Raw genomic sequence first — 21,838 nt, 5'->3', positions numbered from 1 at the left:
AATGTATATATATATATATAAAAAAACCCTTAATTTACTTATCACCTCAAAATACGTTTAGCCAGCAACTCTCTTTCTTTAAATTAATTAATTTTTTTTTCTTATCTAAACATAAAATTTGGCTTGTCTTTACGGCTTCGGGACAAGAGAGTCAATCTTGTACTGGAGGCTATACCAGTTTGGTTAGCGAAACGATATATTTCGATACCAGTCAATACTGGTACATCGTTTCGAGTTTACCGCTATTTAAAAAAAAAATATATATATATATATATATTATTTGTATATATTTTTAAAATGAATAAATATCATTTGTATATTTATAACTTCAACTATTTGGTAAAAGTTAATTTGTTAAGCAATTAAAAGTATAAGGCCAAAGATGAACAAAGTAAAAGGCCAATGAACTATATATAAGTTTATTATAATAAAAAATGAACAAAGATAAAAGTATAAGGCCAAAAAAAAAATAAAAAAATAAAAAAGAAGGAACAAGAGGCGAGGAATGAGATATTACGTGAGAGTCGTTGGTAGAAAAAGATTAAGGCTCTGTTTGGTACGTAATTTTAAACACATATTTTCAATTTTTAAACAGTATTATATATATTTTTACACATTTTTTTATTTATAAATATTTTTTAAAATACTTAAAACTGTATTTGAACACAGCCACTAAACTGGCCTAAATAATTAGGAAAACTAAAATGATGAGTGATAAAACCAAAGAACTCAAAATTACCAAACTGGCCTAAATAATTAGAAAAACTAAAATGGCGAGCGATAAAACCAAAGAACTCAAAAATTTTTCCATCTTTCAGGTACCTTTTGTCAGCTTTTTACTCCACACACGTTAACTTACTGACCAGCACAACTTCCCATTCCACACACGTAAACTTCCTAGACTCTCTTTCTGAAGTGACTTGCCCTTCCCACCACACGAGTGCTTCTCATTAAACGAAAGGTTAATATAAATGTGGTTGATGGTAGGGGTTTGAGAACTTAACAAAAGCACACTACTTTCTCTGTGTTGTCCTCATCCTTATCTTCTTCATATCAATTGTGATCTGTTGGTCATGGGTGGAAGGTCCTTTAAGCTTCCTCATGCATTTTTAACGCTTCTCGTTTTAGTGTACTTGATGAGATTAGCCCTTGGCGGAGTCATTCCAGGGGTTGGAGATGCTAACAACATCAGCTGCCCAGAAGGGGAGAGACAAGCGCTGCTCGAGTTCAAAAAAGGAATCAGTGATCCCGTTGGCTGGCTCTCTTTATGGGGGAGCGAATATGAAAAAAAGAATTGCTGCAACTGGCTAGGAATTCGCTGCAGCAACCAAACAGGCCATGTAATTCAGCTTCAGCTTGGTTTTGATTATTTGGGAGGTATGATTAGTCCTTCACTACTGGAGTTGCCTTATTTGACTTATTTGGATCTCAGTAACAATGATTTTAATCATAGCCATATCCCAGAGTTCATTGGTTCTCTAAGCAACTTAGAACACCTTGATCTCTCTTCGTCCAATCTTAGTGGGCCAATTCCACATCAACTTGGAAACCTTTCACGCTTGCAATACCTTGATCTCTCTTCGTCCAATCTTAGTGGGCCAAATTCCACGTCAGCTTGGAAACCTTTCACGCTTGCAATTTCTTCATCTTGGAGAGAATAATTTGACAAACTCTGGAAATCTTGAATGGTTGTCTCATATGTCTTCTATAGAAGATCTTGACCTAAGTTTTACAAATCTCAATGGTGCCAATGATTGGCTTGAAGTTGTGAGTAGTCTCCCTAATTTAAAAACCTTGGATATGTCGGCCTGTAATCTTTCTCTAATGAGTCTTTCATCTTTTTCCCAATTCAGTCATTCAAAATCTTTTACTCCTCTTGAAAGTCTGCAACTCCGTAATAATGAAATTAATGACATTCCAAAATTCTTTGGGGATATATGTACTTTACGTGAATTGGATTTGTCAGGGAACAACCTCAATGGACAACTCATTGAGCATATCAATGACTTGTTTGGATGTGCAAAAGACTCATTAGAGGTTTTCGTATTAGCAAGTAACCAATTATGGGGATCATTGCCTGATTTTGCATTGTTTCCATCATTAAAAGAGATTTATCTTTTGTCCAACAAATTAAATGGGACTATGCCAAAAACCATTGGAAACCTTCATAATCTGGAGCATTTGAATGTTTCGTTGAATTATTTGCAAGATGTCATCTCTGAAGCACATTTCTCAAATCTTTCCAAATTATTGTCATTGGACCTGTCTGGTAATTCTCTTACTCTTGAATTTGACTTCAATTGGGTTCCCCCTTTCCAATTGGAAGAACTACGTTTGAGATCTTGCAAGTTAGGGCCTAGATTTCCAAATTGGATCCGAACCCAATGGAATGTTACCACCCTTGACATCTCCAATGCTGAAATTTCTGATACCGTTCCAGCAGAGTGGTTTGCGAACTTGCCTCCTAAATTAGGTAGTTTAAATATTTCTAGCAACCAAATACATGGACAGCTACCTAATGTGTCGACAGTGAGTTTGAGTGAACTAAGATTTGATTTGAGTGCTAACTGTTTAGAGGGTCCACTACCACTTTTTTTAACTAATGTCAGCTCCTTGAATCTCTCCAAAAATCGCTTTTCGGGGCCCCACTTTCACCTCTTTGTAATATCAATGGTGGGCGGTTGAGTTTTCTAGACCTATCTGATAACCTATTATCTGGGCAACTTCCTAATTGTTTTATGGATTGGCCGAATCTACTTATCTTGAATTTGGCAAACAACAATTTCTCTGGGGAAGTTCCAAGCTCTTTCGGCTTCTTGTTGATGCTCCACACATTGAGTCTACATAATAACACTTTCTCTGGAGATTTTCCTAATTCCTTGAAAAATTGTAGCTACTTGAGATTTATGGACTTGGGAAACAATAGATTCTCCGAAAAAATACCACCATGGATTGCAGAAGACCTACCACAATTGATTGTTCTTATCCTACGTTCCAACAAGTTTAGTGGAAGCATACCATGGGAGACATGTAAGTTGAAATATTTACGAATCTTGGATCTCTCTTTAAATGACTTCTCTGGAATTATTCCACAGTGCCTCAATAATTTAACTGCCATGGCTTACAAAGCTTACTCTTCGACTAATCTTTTTGAGGGTGGTTGTATGGGCTCACATGGACTTAATTACATGTATATTGGAGACTATGTTGACAGTGCTATGGTTGCATTGAAAGGAAGGGAGTACAAGTTTGGCAAAAATCTTGGATTGCTAAAGATCATTAACCTTTCAAGTAACAAGTTGACAGGAAAACTTCCTACTGAAATCACTAGCCTTTTGGAGTTAGTTGTACTGAACGTATCCAAAAACAACTTAATTGGAAAAATTCCGCAAACAATTGGTCAGTTGAAGCAGTTAGAATCATTTGATATGTCAAGGAATCGGTTTTTAGGTGAAATCCCATCAAGTATGTCAGAATTACAGTTTTTGAGCCGCCTAGACCTATCTTTCAACAATTTATCTGGAAAAATTCCTTCAGGCACTCAACTCCAAGGCTTTGATGCAACTTGTTTTACTGGAAATAGGGCTCTTTATGGGCCTCCACTGACACAAAAGTGTCCAGGTGAAGAAACACCAAACCAAAGTTTATCAACTGACAATGGTAGTACTGAAGATGATGAGGACAATAGAGATGAATTCAAGAAATGGTTTTATGTTGGAGCAGGAATTGGATTTGCTGTAGGTTTTTGGGGCATATGCAGTTCTTTGATTCTAAAGCGGTCATGGAGACATGCTTATTTCTTATTATTGGACAACATGAAGGATTGGCTATACGTAGCAATGGCGGTGAACAAGGTAAGATTTTGGAGGATGTTTCAGAGGCAGGGGTAACCACTTTTAATGTGAGATTAACAAAGTAAGTCATCTATAGCTCTTTTTCACATGACTTTAGATATATTTTGTTGTTGTTGAGTAATTCTCAGGTATTTTGTGTTAGAATAATATGGCCCAACATAATATATATATATATATATATATGATGCCTTTGTTATTAACAAATAAAATTTCAGTCTCTTGTGAAATTATACAATACTTTTATGATGTAAGAAATTGATATATTGAAATAGGTCTACGTGATTTAGTAGACTAAGATTATGAATGTATTCATTATAGTCCTTGACTTGACCATATCCATCATGATGTAGCCTATTCTGATAAGTACATTGTTGGACCATGATGAAAAGGAGGTGCAAGTTAAAATTGCTCAAACTATGGAAGACAATAAAGGCTAGTCTTTCGATGGTTAGTGCATAATAATCTCGGAAGCCCTTCCATAATGAAATTCATGCACGTTGAGTGTTGGTTTTAGTAAATCTATCGTGTCATTACCAGTAACTTGAACTCCTATTAAAGGTGTTGTCATTATAGTAGTTCTGGATATGAACGATAGATGAATCCATGTATTAGCATGGAGTTACAAAAGTAATAACACATTAATAAACTTCTTCATTAATGAATCTAATTAATAAAGTTGTTTGTTAACGAAATGTTATTATGATAGGAAGGATTTTATGGCTGGTCATGTTCTTTCTGAATATTATAAATATTGTCAAAGCCACACTTGCAAGGGGGGTGTGAAAAGAGAAAACAAAGCTCTTGTTAATCCTGACCAGTTGGGAAGAGCATCCTGATTGCTTGTGAGGTCCTTAAATAACATAATCTAGTATGTATATTTCTCTCGTCTTATTGTTGAATTTTATTACATATGCACATGATATAATTGTTAATTGATAGATGTATTATATGTGTTTCTCTTGAATTATTATTTTTTAAGTATAATTCCAACACTTCGGAGCACGGAAAATTGTATTCCCTTCTCTCACATTCATGATTGGGTCCATTCATTAAAATCATGATAGAGTTCATCATGAATGTGCAGAAGAGAGCATCATTTCTCCATACTTTAAAAGTATCTAAAAATTTTCTATTTTTGCTAGACTACGGCAATTTATTTTGGTCTTGTTCATTAATTTGTTTTTTGTTTTATTTTTTTACTCTTTTTCACATTTTTTTTATTCGCTACACATGCTAAGAATCATTACTAATTCTTTTCATATTTCAAATTACATATCAGGAAGTAGCAGAGATTGCCACTGAAGGCGATACATTTAACCTGGATGGTAAATTTCACTTAGCAATTACATGAAGTTGAAGAGGTTCTATCTAGTGCCTTTACTCTAATGGTTTTCTTTTACCTTGGTGTTAATGTCTGTCTACTGCAGCTGCACATGTATACATGAGTGTCAGAACTCGTTTGTAATATTTGTGTGGGTGTGGTCTAGATGATTTATATTATTGCCTTTCTCTCATCACCATCATTGTCAGCTTCAATAATGTAAATTTATAAACAGATCATCTGTAATTTTAATTTAGTTGAAGTGTACTTGTACCTTCGACTGTGATGTTATTGGTGGTTATTAGCCATGTGGCCCCTCTTTTTGGGGCATTTAGACATTGTTGAATGGATATGCATGTCAGTTGAAGAATCTCGAGAGTCAAGAGTATGCTTTCTTTAACCCAGTTCATGGTAGGAGGTGGCTCATGAAAAATGACTCCTCTTTTCTCTAAGATCAATTCATAATAGCTGCATGGTAGGACTAGTTCATTCTCATTTTGTCACCTTCTCTCTCAGCAATTCTTTCCTTCTTTGTAATTTAATTAGATACTTGGTGATATATCATTTTTTTTTCCTCTTGGAAGTTGTTTAAAAGTTAAAATTGATGATTCTGATTGCACTTGAGGCAAATAAACACGTTGCACTGCTAAATTCTTTTAGCAACAAACTTTACATGCTTCTACAGTTACAAGAATGATGTTCTTTCTGACATTTTACTTGCAATTTTCCAAAAATTCATTAAACTTATTTACAAATGGCTAACAGTTGTATAGTTTGTAAACTTTTTTTTTTCTATACATAGATGTTGACATTCTACTGCGGCACATTAAAGCTGAATGTAATCAAATGGTTAAGTTTGTATCATCTACATGGTGAGGAAGAAAGAGAGAGTGGAGTTTTGTCTGCTCCCAGGATTCATACTACATCTACAAGAAAAACAAAACAATAAATTTATGGTGAGAACTAAGATTGAAAAGTGGAGAAGCACCAGTAGAAAGAATAACAAAGAAGAAGACAAAACATAAAATGATAAAAGTAAAGATAAAGATGAGAAGAAATTCAAAAGCAAGAAGGGTAGAAATCAAGGAGTGAGAAACTAGAAGTTGTGTGGATGAGAAAATACAAAATAAAAGGGAAATTAGGTGGTGGTAATGGTGTGAAACTGATATGCCGAAATAGAGGCAAAGAAACAAGTGGGGGTAGGTAGGGATATTTAATGAAATCTCATGTTTCACTTTTCTATTAGTTGATAGACCCTTTAAATATTTTTTCCATTCAATGTGTCTTGTCCCTTATTTGCATGCAATACAAGTTGTATTTAACTATTTATACCCATTACTTGTTTAAATATAAAAACATTTGTCATTGGTATTTTTTTTTTAAACAAACATTAGCAATTTAGCATTTTATTTTATAAATTTATATACAATTACAGAACAAACAATGTCAAGCTAAGAGGGCCCTCATTCCTATTGAATTATTATAAAAATAAAATGATGGATGTAAGAATCCACATTCGACCATATCACTCAAGTTGCAAGTTGCTTTTTACCACATTGTTTAAAACAAAGTTTTACCATAACAGGTTGTTGTAAGTAGCATGTAATTGATTCCATTATGGAATCATATAAATAAACAAATAATTACATATTATATGAAAATACATTTAATTGAATTATTTTAGTCAAATTTTTTTTATTTGTTCTAATTTAATATATTTATTTTAAATTTTAAATAATTATTAAATTAATTATAATGTCATCACGGTTTGATGTTAGTTGACTTCCAAAACCTTAAACTTTTCCTTTAATGATTCATTGAACAATCCAAATCTAAAAACCATGCTACCCATCAAAATTGAATTGGATCTTTGCATAATTAGATTAATTAAATTATTTGGTAATTTTGACTTAATTAAAACCAATGAACGTCTAAACAACCCTTCAATCACAAACAGCAACACTCCATATCATAAAGCAATGTACACCAGATTTGATGAAGAAGTTGAAAATTGATGGAAATGACCTTCGAAGAAAAGCCACTATGGAAATATCGTACCCTAACTAGGGCAATTCACTATATATGATAATTCTAAACAAAACCTTTGTTATGTAAACTCTACAATATAGTAGACAACTCAATGTTAATAGGGTTAAGTGGTTAAAGAAAAAAAAAGTGATAGCTAACACAGTTAACATATAAGATGTGATGGAATGGAAGGTTCAAATGCTACATTGTTTTGTTTTTAATTTTTAATTTTTTTAATAATAAAAAATTTAGATTTAAATGTAACATTTTGAAAGCTTTAACTTTAAATATTTGGTTAATTGCAAAATGCACCCCTAAAGTTTGGGGTATTTGGATTTTACTCCCTAAAGTTATAAACAGTGGATTTTACCCCCTAAAGTTTGGGGTGTGTGGATTTTACACTCTGACATTTTAAAATTTGGATTTTTCCCACTAAAATTTCGGAGTGTTTAGATTTTACACCTCCAAATTTTGACACTTTAGAGTGTAAAATCCAAACATTCTCAAACTGTAGGGAGTAAAATCCAACCACCCACAAATATAGGAGGTAAAATTCAAATTCTGAAACGTCAGGGTGTAAAATCCAAACACTCCCAAACGTCAAGGGGTAAAATCCAAATTCTAAAACTTCAGGGTGTAAAATGCAATCATCCCCAAACTTTAAGGGTGTAATTTGCAATTTATTTTATAAAAAATAGTAAAAACTTTACGATTTAAAAAGAGTTTAAAATAAAAAATAAAAGTAATTTAAATTCTCCTTTTACTCCTTAAAAAAAAAGGTGAAGAAGTTTCCTTGTAAAATTTGGCAAAATCAAATTCTAGATCTGGGTCTCTACAAAAATTGATAAAATAAAAAAATCATAGTGTGGTTGTGCCACATCATGGGATGGGAAGGATGCAAGAGCCACCAATTACACACAAAGCACTGCATTAGGAATGACAACGAGTCAGGTTTGGGGTGAGTTTCTTTATTGTCGAACCTGCCTTGCCACCCACCCTCGAAACCCACCCATCTTGTCTAATAAACGGGGTTTTTTTTAACTCCCAAACCAGCTCCGTATGGGGCCCACCCAGCCATGCCACTTCATGGCCCAATTTGTGGCCCAAACCATGGCCTAATAAAAAAAAAAAAAATTTTTTTATGAATCTTTAAGCCTTGTAGAATAGCATAACATGGAAACCCAACTTGTAGAACAAATCAGAAAACCTTGAATTCCATAACTAAGCCAAATGGGGTTAGAGAGAGCACAAACACGAGGAAAAATAAAACACTTCCAACAAAATAGATTTAAGTATTGTGGACTAAAACCATCACTTGAACAATGCAAAACAAAGTAAAAAACACAATGATCCAGCTCAATAATACAGGTCAGATCAGAGTCTAAGCCTACCACTGCTTCAAACCCTCCAAAACTCCAAAAACAAAACCACAAAAAACTTGCAAAACCCAACAAAAATCTCTCTTTTTTTCCAATTAAGGCGAGGTGAGGGAGGTAGGGAGGAAGGACTGGAGTCTGTGGCGAGGTGGAGGAGAGAGTGGTGTGGTGAGAGAGGAAGGGAGGAGCTAGTGATGTCTACGACAAGGTGGATGAGTAAGCGGTGCGGTGAGGGAGGAGGGATTGGTGGGACTGGTGAGGTGGAGGAGGAACTGGCGGCAGCAAGTGAAAGTGAGAGTGAGCAGGGACGAATCCACTAAGGGGCAGGGGACATTGCCCCCCCCCCCCCCCCCTCTTTCAAATTAGCTTTTCTTTTTTCTTTTTTTTTTGGCATTCCCATATTTTAGAGTTTATAGTTGGCCCCCTCAAATTTTTAGATTAGTCCAAATATCCCAAAAGAAACTAATCACTTAACCCTTTTTTTGGACTCATGGCCCCTCCATAGTCCAAATACAACACAACAAAAAATCCACAAATCACGAATATCATAATTCAATAACTCATAACAAAAAAATCTCATAGAAAAAAAAATTTCCCTTACGGGGGTGATAATAATTTATATAACTTTTTAATTGATTTAATAAATTATGGGAAAGTAAATTACAATATTTAATTTTTTTTCAAAAGATAAAATGCAAAATTCTTTTAGAAGCCAATATTGATGATGTAGCATTGCTAACTTTTAATATTAATATCCCAATTTTTTAAAATCCTCAAACAAAGTTTTCAAAACTTCATTAGTGTGATTTTTAGTTGCATCCAAAAGTATAGGTTTATCATATTGGTGAGTTGGTCAATGTGATAAAATTAACATTTTAATTCCAATTATCCAAAATTTGGAGATCCGAAATCCTCTTTTTTTTTTTATTCTTCTTCAAAAAGGTTTGAATATCATATTGTAACTTTCAACTTTTTTGGTTCATATTATTTCCTTCTTAACTTAAATATTTATGGTAATAAAGTGCAATTGTTTTATCTACCATGAATTTTTTTTTTAATAAACCATGTCACTTGAAATTTTTTTGGTTCATGCTTTCGCGCCCCCTAAGTTCAAATCCTGGTTCCATTCCTGAGAATGAGGGAGAAGCAAGGCGACTGAGAGTGATAGAGAGGGAGGGCAGCTGAGAGGTGAGGGATTAGGGTTAGGGAAATGAATAGAGAAATGAGAAAAGAGCAATATTTATACCTATGGTTTTAAAATTTTTAAATATTATATATGTATAAAGGTTGGGTTTGGAACGCATATGCATAATACCCACACCAAACCCAAACCCGCTATAGGTTGGTTTTTAAAACCCAAATCGGCCCCATTTGCTTCATGGATCGGGTAAACCTGCCTTATTAGGGTCAAGTCGGATCAGGTACCCGCAGGTCAGGCAATTTTTGCCATCCCTACGCTGAATCATCTCCTTTTCACATAGTAACCCTTAGCAAAAGTGCAGGAAAATGCTCATCACCATTTTTGGGCCACAAAAAGCCCCAATTACAAATCCATTTCTCTCTCTCTCTCTCTCTCTCTCTCTCTCTCTCTCTCTCTCTCTCTCTCTCTCTCTCTCTCTCTCTCTCTCTCAGAAATTAGATCAGAAAGATCATCTCACACCAAAAAACCCTCATTTCTCACTCTCCATAAAAACCCTAAAACCAATCAATCTATTCATGGACACCGAAGGCTTATCGTTAATCTACGTGGGTCTTGGAATCGCCGAAGAAGACAACAATGGCAATCAGATCAACTACTCCAAGGGCCAGTACTGTCTAGATACACCTCAACAATTCAATTTTTTTGAAGCTCTTATGCTTTACTTTTTGCTTTCTAATTTGAATTCAAACAAGCTGAATGATAGCATTGGATATTGTTTTCCATTCATTTTAGTTTCAGCAATTGAATTTTCGTTTCTCAAATTTTTAAACCTGTCATTGATTTTCAGGAAAAGATTTGTTTTTGTAAATACTCCAAAATCAGATTTTTTTTTTTTTTGGGGCTATATAACCTAAATGATCAAATTTGCAGTTTCTGCCATTATTTAATTATTGGATTTTTTGTTTTATATTGTAAATTGGGTTATAGAAATTGATAAGCTTGCCTATAGTTAAGATAGAATATGTGTTAGGCTCAGTTGAGAAAGGGGTTTTGTTTTCTAAGGTCCTAGATGATGAAAATCACAAGAATTGGGATTTGATTGGCTATATTTTTTCCCAATAAGTAAATGGGGATTTGATATTGACAATTGTTATAATTCTCAAATTTGTTAGATAATTTGAAAGATTTACTGAGATTTTTGAGGTGCAACGATCCACATACACGGGATGTACTCAAGCAACTCTGTAAATGGAACATTGTATCGAAAGATTTGATTCCTATTATAGAACACTGCCAAGATGATCGTAACTTGGTTTTGAATGCAGGCAGGTTTTCTTATCTCTCTATTTCTTCCTTGCTTCCATAGTTTTATAGAAGTTCTCATCCTGTTTTAGCTTATCAGGCAAATCATCAATGACTGCTTGTAGTTGAGGATTATTTAGATTAGCTGATTTTTTAGGCTCAGGTTGCTTCTGCTTCTGTTTCACCTCCAGTTTCTCTTCCTATAAAGACTCTTCTGTGCAGCTTGCAGGACAAGGATTCTTCTTCGTTCGAACATTTGCCTATAAGTTTGACGGAGAAAATAGCCAAATACCACGTTTTGGGCAAAATTTGTGGCAAACTAGCACTGTTCCAGAAATATTTAGCAATCTACCATTTTTTTAGTACTCGAGTTTCACAAAATCAAGTTCTAAATAGTACTCAAGTTTAGTGAACTCGATTTCCTAGCGAGTCGCCAGCGTAACACTGCTAACTTGGAATTTGTGTAATTAAAATGTGGTACTCAATATTATTGGAATCGAGTATCTCTTTATAGTACTCAAACTTAGTGTAGTCGAGTACCTTGTTTTTTTTTTTCTCTACTTTTTGTTTCTGTTGGAATAGCTTGAATAGTCAAACTTAGTGGCTTGGCATTAACCAACAAACCATTAAACGGCTTACATGCCCATGTCAAGAAGATGCATGATATTCAAGAAGTTTCATGCGTGAAGAAATGCAAGAGCTTGCATTAAATGTTCTTCATGAGTTGTCAAAGAAGATGGCTAGGAACAACATCTGACATGTAAACCAAATTCATGCTTCTTTTCTTTGGCCATAAATGCTTGCCATTTTCTTTGACTTGACAAGTTTCTTTGACTTGCAAGAGTGAGTTCCTACGAGAGATCAAATATATATATATATATATATAAAAGAGAAGAAAGAGTGCCTCTACGTGAGACAAAGAGATAGAAAAGAACTCGACTGTATGAAGGAAAAAAAGAAAAAAAGAAAAAAAAGAGGGTACTCGATTGTATGAAGCTCGAGTACTATAAAGAAGTACTCGATTTCAGTATTATCGAGTACCACATTATTTTTTTAATTACACAAATTATAGGTCAGCAATCTTACACTGGCGACTCACTAGGAATTCTAGTTCACTAAACTCGAGTACTATTTAGAACTCGGTTTTGTGGAACTCGAGTACTAAAAAAGTAGTAGATTGCTAAATATTTCCGAAACATTGCTAGTTTGCCACAAATTTTGCCAAAATGTGGTATTTGGCTATTTTCGCCTAGGTGGGACTCTAAAATCTATTCCAAATTTGTGTTTTAAGCAAGCTAGTTTGTTCTGTTTCTCTAAAAAATAGAAAGCTACTTTGTTTTATATTTTTATCATCTTCTCAAAAAAGTCATTTCTATGTGTAAAGGGTTGTGGACCACTTTTATGGTCCACACCGTGCATTTCACTCACAGTTCACCTTCTTCTTATTATCTTCTTCCCTTTTCTTTTCTTTTTTTTTTTTTTTTTTTATTGTAAAAATATCTGGATATGAAAAACTTGAAGGATAAAAAAAAAAAAAAAAAAAAAAAAAGAGTAGAAGAGTAGAATAATTATCCAATCTAAAAATGTTTCCTAGATAAAATTGTCACTAACAATAAACACAATATGATATAAAATTTAGGTAAAAATCTCATAAATGAATAAGAAATTCATCAAAAAGAGAAGGAAGAATTACAAGTTTTAAAAGTAGTTTTACAAATAGAAAAAATACCCTCAATTAAAATACAAAATTGCATAAAAAAGTTAGATTCTTTTCCATATGCATATATAGTTTATAATGACTCCTTTCGGGCAAAGGCCAAAGGCAGCATAGCAGGGAAGTTCAACATTTCTGCAGACAAAATAATGACTCCTTTCGGGCTATCTCTCACCAAGCCGAAGTTCTATACGCCCACATTACTGCTGCTTTCTCAATTTGCAAATGTGATTCACAAAAAAGGAATGTAGTCATATTGCAGATAATTTCATACGACGTCCAAGTATTTGTAAGTGTGTGAAACCAGAAACATTGCACTATTTGGTGGCAGTAGTAGTACTTTCTACTAACCGATAAATTACAATGCTCTAGCAATTAATTTGAGTGCTAACCGTTTAGCTAGAGGGTCCACAACCACTTTTTCCCACTAATACCTCTATATTGAACCTCTCCAAAAATCGATTTTCCTAGTCAATTTTGTATGTTTGTAAAATTAAGCATGATCCCATGTTTCCCATTAAAAAAAAAAAAAAAAAAATGATCCATGCGAAATGCAACTTTGTACTGCTTATAATTGATCACGTCAACCGTACTAGTTAGAATTTAAGGCAGCGTAGCAAGGAAGTCCAGTCCACATTATTATTGGCTCAACTCAAGCTGTCACGCGTCAAGCCAAAGTTCTACGCTTACACATTATTGCTTACGTAATTTGAAAAATGTACGGTAACTCTCTTTTTTTTTTTTTTTTTTAAATTTTTTTTTGACTTTCTCCAATGTGATTCATATTTCCCCAATGTGATTCATATTTCACATAATAAAAATGTTATATTTACGAATAACAAATTTTAAGTGATGAGTTGTTATTGATTGTTATGTGTATACAAAAAATAATTTAATTTATAGATTCAAATTAGAACTAATAACAACTTACTATCTATGATTTGTTGTAAAAATATTGAGAATGAAATCTTCAACTTTCCAATGCCAGACTCCATGTTCAACCAACCAATATCGACCACCTGTCCTCTTTTATTTTTTTTCCCTCCTCTTAAGGTCTATTTGAAATCTGCTTATTTTGTTGAAACTGAAATTTTTTTGATAAAAGTAATGTAGATAAAAATAAAAGTTATTTGAAATAGTATCGTGGAACCCATGAATAGTACTAAAAAGTGGAGTAAGACCCATAAATAATAACAAAAATAAACTGAATAATAAAATAAGTTGGCAAAAATAATTTTCGCCAAACAGACACTTAATTCAGTAAATGAAATCCCCAACTTAACAAAACTAATCAAATCATCCTCGGTTAATTTTTAAAGTTAAGCTTTTGACAAGAGTGTGAAACCCAGAAACATTACATCATTTGGTAAGTAGTTTTTACGTTCCTATAAATTCCTGAAGTTGACAATACTGATGCCATACCCATATACGTTCCTTTTCCCCTGCACCATTAGCCATTGGGTGTGTGTTTAAAGGGAAGTGCCTCTAATTGTTATCCCATCTTTCATTGTGTAATTAATCATTATTTTTACCGGCAATGACAATTAATGATCATGTTCACGGGTGGTGGAAACTCACTGAAACTTGCTCATGCATTCTTTATACTTTTAGTTTTAGTGCACTTGAGACCAGCCCTTGGATTTATTTCAGGGGTTGGAGTTGGAGATGCTAACAATATCAGGTGCCCAGAGAGGGAGAGACAAACGCTCCTTAAATTCAAAAAAGCCCTTGTTGATGACTACGGTCGGCTCTCTTCGTGGAGGAGCAAAGATAAGAATTGCTGCAATTGGAAAGGAGTTCACTGCAGCAACCAAACTGGTCATGTACTTGAGCTTCATCTAGGTCAAAATCGTTATTCTCCAGACCAACCTTGGCGACCTTTGCGAGGTATGATTAGCCCTTGCCTACTTGAGTTTCCCGATTTGACTTTTTTGGATCTTAGTGAAAATGACTTTAATCAGAGCAATCTCCCTGAGTTCATTGGGTCTCTCAGTAACTTAAAACACCTTGATCTCTCTTGGACCAATCTCAGTGGGCCAATTTCACATCAGCTTGAAAACCTTTCGCACTTGCAATTTCTTAATCTCCTGGGGAATGATTTGATCATTATTGAAAATCTTGAATGGCTGTCTCATTTGCCTTCAATAGAATACCTTGACCTAACTTCCATAAATCTTAGTGTCGTCAATGATTGGCTAGAAGTTGTGAGCCATCTTTCTAATTTAACAACCTTGAACTTATGGGGATGTGATCTTCCTTCCCAGATGTTCTCATCTCTTTCTGGTTTCAATTATTGGAAATCTCTTACTTCTCTTGAAAGTTTGAATCTCAATCCCAATAAACTTGTTAGCCTTCCAAAACCAATTGGGGATATATGTACTTTACGCAAATTGTATTTTTTCTTTAATAATGCCAATGCACAACTTGTTGAGCTTGTCAATAACTTGTCTAGATATGCAAAAGACTCATTAGAGGATTTGGGATTATCATATAATCAACTTACGGGATCGTTGCCTAATTTTACATTATTTCCGTCGTTGAAATATCTTGGTCTTTCAAATAATATTCTAAATGGGACTGTTCCCAAAAGCATTGGAAGCCTATATAAGCTTGAGTGGTTGGATATGTCGTCGAATTTTCTGCAAGGCACCATGTCTGAAGCCCATTTCTCAAATCTCTCTAAATTACGGTATCTAGACTTGTCCAGTAATTCTCTTGCTTTGGAATTCAACTTCAATTGGGTTCCCCCTTTCCAACTGAAAAAAATATACTTGACATCTTGCAAGTTAGGGCCTAGATTTCCAAGTTGGATTCAAACTCAAAGGAATGTTTCCATCCTAAAAATCTCCAATGCGGAAATTTCTGATACCGTACCGATAGAGTGGTTTGCAGACCTGCCTCCTACATTGGAATTTTTAGATCTTTCTAGAAACTGAATACATGGTCGGTTACCGAATGTGTCAACAATGAATTCAAATAGTATTGGAATTGATTTGAGTGATAACGGTTTAGAGGGTCCACTGCCACTTTTCACAGCTAATCTCAAGATCTTGAAACTCTCTAAAAACCGGTTTTTCAGGGTCAATTTCATGTCTTTGCAAAATAAATGGTCGTTCATTGACTTATCTAGATCTATCCGATAACTTATTTTATGGTCAGCTTCCAAATTGTTTTAGGCATTGGCATGAGCTAGTCGTTTTGAATTTGGCTGGCAACAAATTCTCTGGTGAAGTTCCAAACTCTTTGGGCAGGCTGTCTAACCTCGAAACTTTGAAGTTGTTTAATAATAGTTTCTCCGGAAACTTACCTTCTGCCCTGAAAAAATGCAGTTCTTTAAAAGTTATAGATTTGGGAGACAATAGATTCTCCGGAAAAGTACCTGCATGGATTGGGGAAGGCCTGCCAAAGTTGATCGTTCTAATCCTACGTTCCAATAAGTTTGATGGAAGCATACCGTTGAATCTATGCTGGTTGACACATCTACAAACCTTGGACCTCTCTTTAAATGACATATCTGGAACTATACCATTCTGCCTAAACAATTTCACGGCCATGGCTCAGGAAGGGTACGATTATGATATGATTAATGGACTTGATTATTTTTCATATGTTGGAAATTTCACATCTCAAGTACAATATTTTGGTAGTGCCACAGTTGTATTGAAAGGAAGGGAGGACGAGTATGGCACAAATCTTGGACTATTAGTAATGATTAACCTTTCAGGCAACAAACTGATTGGGAAACTTCCAACTGAGATCTCGAGTCTTTTGGAGTTGGTTGCATTGAACGTATCTGGAAAAACTTAATTGGAGAGATCCCCCATTTGATCGGTCAGTTGAAGCAGCTAGAAACACTTGATTTGTCAAGGAATCAGTTCTCAGGCGAAATCCCATTGAGCATGTCAGAGTTAAGCTTTTTGAACCACCTAGACCTATCATACAACCATTTGTCTGGGAAAATTCCCTCAAGCACTCAACTACAAAGCTTTGGAGCATCTGATTTTGCTGGAAACCCAGCACTTTGTGGGCTTCCACTTTCACAGAAGTGTTGGCCCGGTGAACAAACACCAAACCAAAGTGGAGATGGTGAAGAATATAGAGATGAGTTCTGGAAAAGGTTTTATGGTGCAGCAGGATTTGGATTTGTGGTTGGTTTTTTGGGTGTTTGCGGTTCTTTGTTGCTAAAGGATTCATGGAGACATGCCTATTTCTTGTCATTGGAGAACATGAAGGATTGCCTCTACGTAACAATGGCTGTAAACATGGCAAGACTGTGGAGGACGTTTCAAAGGCCCGGATGAGCACTTCGTCTATGGTATGACGTGTGTTTCAATTCTTTTTTTTCTCACCATTTTTTGATTATGACTCTCATGCTAAGATTCAAGAAGCACCAATTACTGATTCTTTTCTTATTCGAAATTGCATGATCAGGTTGCATAGCTGTGCTGAAGGGTATAGGCTTAACATGCATGGTAATTCTCACTTCGCTTGAATTAGTTCTATATCTATCATGTTGAATCTGGGCTGATAGCTTTCTCTTTCCCTGTTGCTCAGATCAGGAGTTGCATGTTGCTTCTGCTGCTCACGCAAATAAAAGTGTCGGCCTTGCGTGTTTATATGCTTTGTTTTATCCACTATGTTTTCAATAATGCAACTCAATTTGCAAAAAAATCATGTGTAATTTGAATTTAGTTAATGTTTGAGTGTTACCATCTTGGACTATTTGTACTATTAACTTTGTTGTGGTTATTTGTGGCCCCTCTCTCAGAGGCATTTGGACATTGTTGAATGGTGCTAATAACATATCTATTGTTATTGAATATTAAGTGCAACTTGTTACATTCCAGCTTCTCACACAAGCTAACTCGTTCAACAATAAGAAATACACTTAAATTAAAATCTAATCTATATATACATAAAAATAAAACTAGTAAAACTATTCTATATCTGAATTTTTTTTTTTTTTTTGGTTGTTGTGTTGCTAAAAGTGGACTAAAATATACATATACTTCAAAAAAAGTGAAAAAAAGAAGTTTTACAAAGTTTTACATAAATAAAACAAATTAAACATAAATGAAAAACTATCGACAAACTATTTGTAAATATTAACTAAATAAAAATAAATAAAAGATATTAAAAAGCTACTTTTTAATATATTTCAACTTAATAACTTACAAATAATCCTTTAGGTGGAGTTAGACAATATGGTAGCATCCAAATTCTAAAGTCCCAAATAAGCCAATCACCAAAATGTTACTTCCTCCGTTCCACTTTTTTTGTTCTCTATTCCATTTTGAGATGTCCTAAAATATTATTCTGTTTCTAAAAATAAAAGTTATTAATTTACTAATGTTCTTATTATACTTCTATTAATTTACTAATTCAATTTTTTAATAAATTTTTTTAAGGGTAATTTTGGAAACTTATACATTTTTAAAAAGTAGACATGACAATAAATGATGTTTTCTTAAAAAATTTGACTTTTCAAACAGGACAAAAAAAATGAGACAGAAGGAGTATATAAAAATGGAAAAATGCCCATACACTCCCTAAATTTTCAATTACTGGCCAAGATACTCTTAAACTTTTATATTAGTCAATTTACTCCATAAACTATACACAACTACCAAATCAATACTTCTGTTAGTTTAGTGTTAAAAAACTAACGATTAACTCAGGTGAGAGACAAGTGAGTTTTAAAATCTAGCACCGTGAGATGGAGAGGACGAGAAAGCTATGTTGGAGAAGCATGAGAAGTCTGATAACTGTGACCCCAAGAAGAAGAAGAAACCAACGTATCCTGTTAGGTGGTGCAAGGAGATACTGCCCTTTTCAAATACAAGTACGTGCAAGACTTTCCAATTGAAGGTGTGCTTGACGCATCGGTTCCTAGCTGACCACAGGTGCAGAAAGGTGGCAGCGGCTACTGTGGTGGAGGGTAAGGGAAGATGGAATGATAGGTTTTTGGCTGCTATGGCTTCGAGGAATGGAAGAGATTGTGGCAGCATGAGTGGACATGGTTCTGCGTCTACTCCCATTACATCTTCATCTGTTAAAGCATATTGAGATTGTGAATCATGAGAGCTTTGTGCATGTTGTTTTCCTTTAGTTTTAGGGTGTTACATTTGTTTCAGATTTAGTTTTACAATTCATTGTAGAAAAATTATTGATTTTTAAATTTCACATGTCTCTAGTATGAATTAACCGTTAGCTTTTTAACACCAAACTAATAAGATATTAATTTGACAGTTGTGTATAGTTTATAGGGTAAATTAACCAATATAAAAGTTCAATGAGTGTTTTGGCATTTTTTCCTCATATTTATAATATATACAACCTTTGCATTTATTGTTAGTGGAGATTTTTTTTAATAGGATTTATTTTTGTTTTATAAATAAAAAATATTTTTTCTTAATTTTATTTGAAAAAGAAAAAAGAAAAAAGAAAAAACTTTAACTTTTATGTGTAAAAAAAAAAAAAAAATAGAGAATCGGTTTTTAGGAAACTGGTTTTTTAATTTTGGAGGAGCGAAGTGAATTTTATTTTTAAAAGTAATAAATATTTCTTAACAAATTCCGACAGTTGGAAACGTTTTTTTTTTTTTTTTTTTGGGACTTATTTTACTATAAATAATTAGAATAATTTTTTTTTAAAAGATTTACTTAAAAGTTAAAACTATGGTTAAAATAAGCAATATTTAAGCTTATCTGTAATGAATGTACCAAGGGCAATGGGGCCATCCACGTGAAACATGGACCTCCAAATAAGCGGCCTAAAAGGCCGAAGAAGGGAAACGCAAATATGTCATTTTTGCAGACAAATTTAATGACCCGCAGCATAAAGCCCAAGCCCGAGTCCAAATAGTAAGTACTACTTTCTATTTCATCCTTTTTTTTTTTTTTTGGATGAACCCTTTCTATTTCATTCGTCAATAATACAAAGAGTTTCCTTTATCTGAATGACAAAATCTAAAATGTTTTTAACATATTGAGTTAGACCACGAACTGCCTTGTTATTAGTAATAACAAGGCAGTTCGTGGAACATACATAAATTGCACTTTTCTAATATGTTTTTCTTCCTTTTGATTGAATGTAAATTGTAACTCTATGTAAAAAAAGGCGCTTGCAGAATTGTGAAATTAATCGTGGCCATGACAACGATCACATTCCCGGGTAGAAAGTTCCTCAAATTTGTTCATGCATTTTTATTTATAGCGCTCTTAGAGCACTTGAGAGACTAGCCCTGGGATTCATTTGAAGGTTCCGAATTGGAGATGCTAACAACATCATGAGTATTATTCCTTATTCATATGAAAATGATTCCGCCTATTTGTTGGAATATGTTTATAGTGCGATGGCTGTATTAAAAAGAAAGGAGTATCTAGGAGTATCGTACAAATCTTGGACTATATATTAAAGATTATTAACCTTTCATGCAGCAAATTGACTAGAAAACTCCCAAAAAAAGTTGACATTTGGGCTCAAGTTGGCTGTATTAAAATTGTATCTTCAACTCACGATATCACCTAACTTGACATTTGCTTCTTAAAGTTGTAACTATGATCTAGCGCCTTCTAAAAAAAAGTGTATACCTTCATCTCATGGAACTCGTCTAACATATTACATTAAATTTAGATTATTATATGAGTTTAGAATTGTAATATTTTTTTCTTCCCAAATATAAATATAATTCCTATATTATTGAAACTTTAATTTTAAGGTATTATTGTAAATATTTATCAATTTTATTACTTTTTTAGGCTCATATATCTAATTTCTAATGTTTATTTTATTTGTAATTTTTATGTCAAAACTAAAGAGTTTGGTCCAAATAGAATAAAATTTTATAGGTTTCAACACAAGAATTAAAAAGAATAAATTGTAATTTTGAGTCCAAAACTAAAAAGGCAATCTATTAAAAGAATAAATTTAAGGCCTTATTAGTCCAAAATGGACCGAAATGGACTAAAAATGACCAAATAGAACGAAGTTTAAAGAATAGACCGAACTGGACCAAATGGACGGAATAAACCGAAGTGGATAGAATAGACCAAAATGAACCAAATATTCCAAAGTGGACCGAATTGGACAAAAATGGACTAACTGTTGAATAGATCGAAGTGGACCAACTATTCCAAAATGGACTAAATATGACCAAAGTGAAAATAGACTAAAATGGACCGAATAGACCGAAATTGATCAAATATTTTGAAGTGGACCGAATTGGACGAAAATGAACCAAATGGACTGAATATTATGAAGTGCACCGACATGGACCAAATGGACTGAATAGACCAAAGTGGACTGAAATTGACCGAACTGGACCAAATGGACCAACATGGATTGAAATGGACTAAACGGACCAAAGTGGACTAAAATGGAGCAAAGTGGACTGAAATGTTATGCTGATGTGGCTTAATAGGAATATAGCAATAATAAATATTTCATTTAAGCTTTTAGATATTATATAACTGGATATGTTTATTTGGTATTTACTAGTTGTTTCACATGGTTAGATTTGAATTGAATTGATGTATCTTTTGGCATTGTGAATTGAGTTTATTTATCTTGATTTGTATAATTGTTATCACTTGTCATTGTATGCTTCATGGCATTGATAACATTTCTACTATGTGCTTTCAAGATAGACAAGTTGAAGCTAATTAAGATATATAGTTGTTCCTAGTTCATGCCACGGCTACTTGGGATCAGGATCAAATGTTGTAAATTAGGCTATTTCAATTGTAACTTAGGTTATGTTGTAATCTAGTTTACTTTTGTAACTAGTTTTGTCATGGATTGTCAAAAAGGGAGATTATTAGGTTTATGTATCTTTAGTGCTAGTAAACCACGTTAAATTGTTACCATTACTTGAGTTAAATTGTAAGTCCTTAAGTATCTTAGTGGTGTACTTGAAGATCAAGGTGAAGATTCAAGAATAGCTCAAGGAGCTAGCTAGACTGCAATCTCAATAGTTCAATCAATCGAAACTTAGGGATATTGAGTTCTTCATTCATGCCCTTGATTGATTTGAGGCTTTGAATTTGTGCCTTACTTGTCCATAATATACCAAATTCACCCCCCCCCCCTCCCCCCTCCCCC

The 21,838-nt window shown here is 33.9% G+C and overlaps 4 protein-coding genes and 1 pseudogene across 4 annotated transcripts; all 5 read left to right on the top strand.

The window, feature by feature from the left end:
* The first annotated feature begins 977 nt into the window (after positions 1–977).
* On the top strand, positions 978–5,548 carry LOC136065567 (receptor-like protein EIX1). Its single transcript, XM_065768941.1, has 2 exons — positions 978–3,915; positions 5,134–5,548. The coding sequence occupies exon 1, from the start codon at positions 1,699–1,701 to the stop codon at positions 2,683–2,685; it is 987 nt and encodes a 328-aa protein (XP_065625013.1). The 5' UTR covers positions 978–1,698; the 3' UTR covers positions 2,686–3,915; positions 5,134–5,548.
* Positions 3,117–5,205, top strand: LOC111990320 (receptor-like protein EIX2). Its single transcript, XM_024022108.2, has 2 exons — positions 3,117–3,854; positions 5,134–5,205. The coding sequence occupies exons 1-2, from the start codon at positions 3,117–3,119 to the stop codon at positions 5,203–5,205; spliced, it is 810 nt and encodes a 269-aa protein (XP_023877876.2).
* Positions 5,549–14,289: 8,741 nt separating the features above from the next.
* On the top strand, positions 14,290–15,672 carry LOC136065564 (receptor-like protein EIX2). The gene has a single exon (XM_065768937.1). The coding sequence runs from the start codon at positions 14,290–14,292 to the stop codon at positions 15,670–15,672; it is 1,383 nt and encodes a 460-aa protein (XP_065625009.1).
* LOC136065566 (receptor-like protein EIX2) lies at positions 15,599–17,497 on the top strand (annotated as a pseudogene).
* Positions 17,498–18,472: 975 nt separating this feature from the next.
* On the top strand, positions 18,473–18,802 carry LOC111990318 (zinc finger AN1 domain-containing stress-associated protein 12). Its single transcript, XM_024022106.1, has one exon. It carries the CDS (start codon positions 18,473–18,475, stop codon positions 18,800–18,802), a length of 330 nt encoding a protein of 109 aa, XP_023877874.1.
* Positions 18,803–21,838: the final 3,036 nt, after the last annotated feature.

Source organism: Quercus suber, unplaced genomic scaffold (assembly GCF_002906115.3).
Source record: "Quercus suber isolate HL8 unplaced genomic scaffold, Cork oak 2.0 scaffold_1025, whole genome shotgun sequence".
Lineage (NCBI taxonomy): Eukaryota > Viridiplantae > Streptophyta > Magnoliopsida > Fagales > Fagaceae > Quercus > Quercus suber.
Note: the sequence above shows the minus strand (reverse complement) of the source record. Positions and strands in the feature narration are given on the sequence as shown.

Coding starts and splice junctions, on each gene's coding strand:
- LOC111990318 (XM_024022106.1), top strand. CDS start 18,473: ATGTTGGAGAAGCATGAGAAGTCTGATAACTGTGACCCCAAGAAGAAG.
- LOC111990320 (XM_024022108.2), top strand. CDS start 3,117: ATGGCTTACAAAGCTTACTCTTCGACTAATCTTTTTGAGGGTGGTTGT. Junction 3,855..5,133: donor TAGCAATGGCGGTGAACAAG/GTAAGATTTTGG, acceptor ATTACATATCAG/GAAGTAGCAGAGATTGCCAC.
- LOC136065564 (XM_065768937.1), top strand. CDS start 14,290: ATGTTCACGGGTGGTGGAAACTCACTGAAACTTGCTCATGCATTCTTT.
- LOC136065567 (XM_065768941.1), top strand. CDS start 1,699: ATGTCTTCTATAGAAGATCTTGACCTAAGTTTTACAAATCTCAATGGT.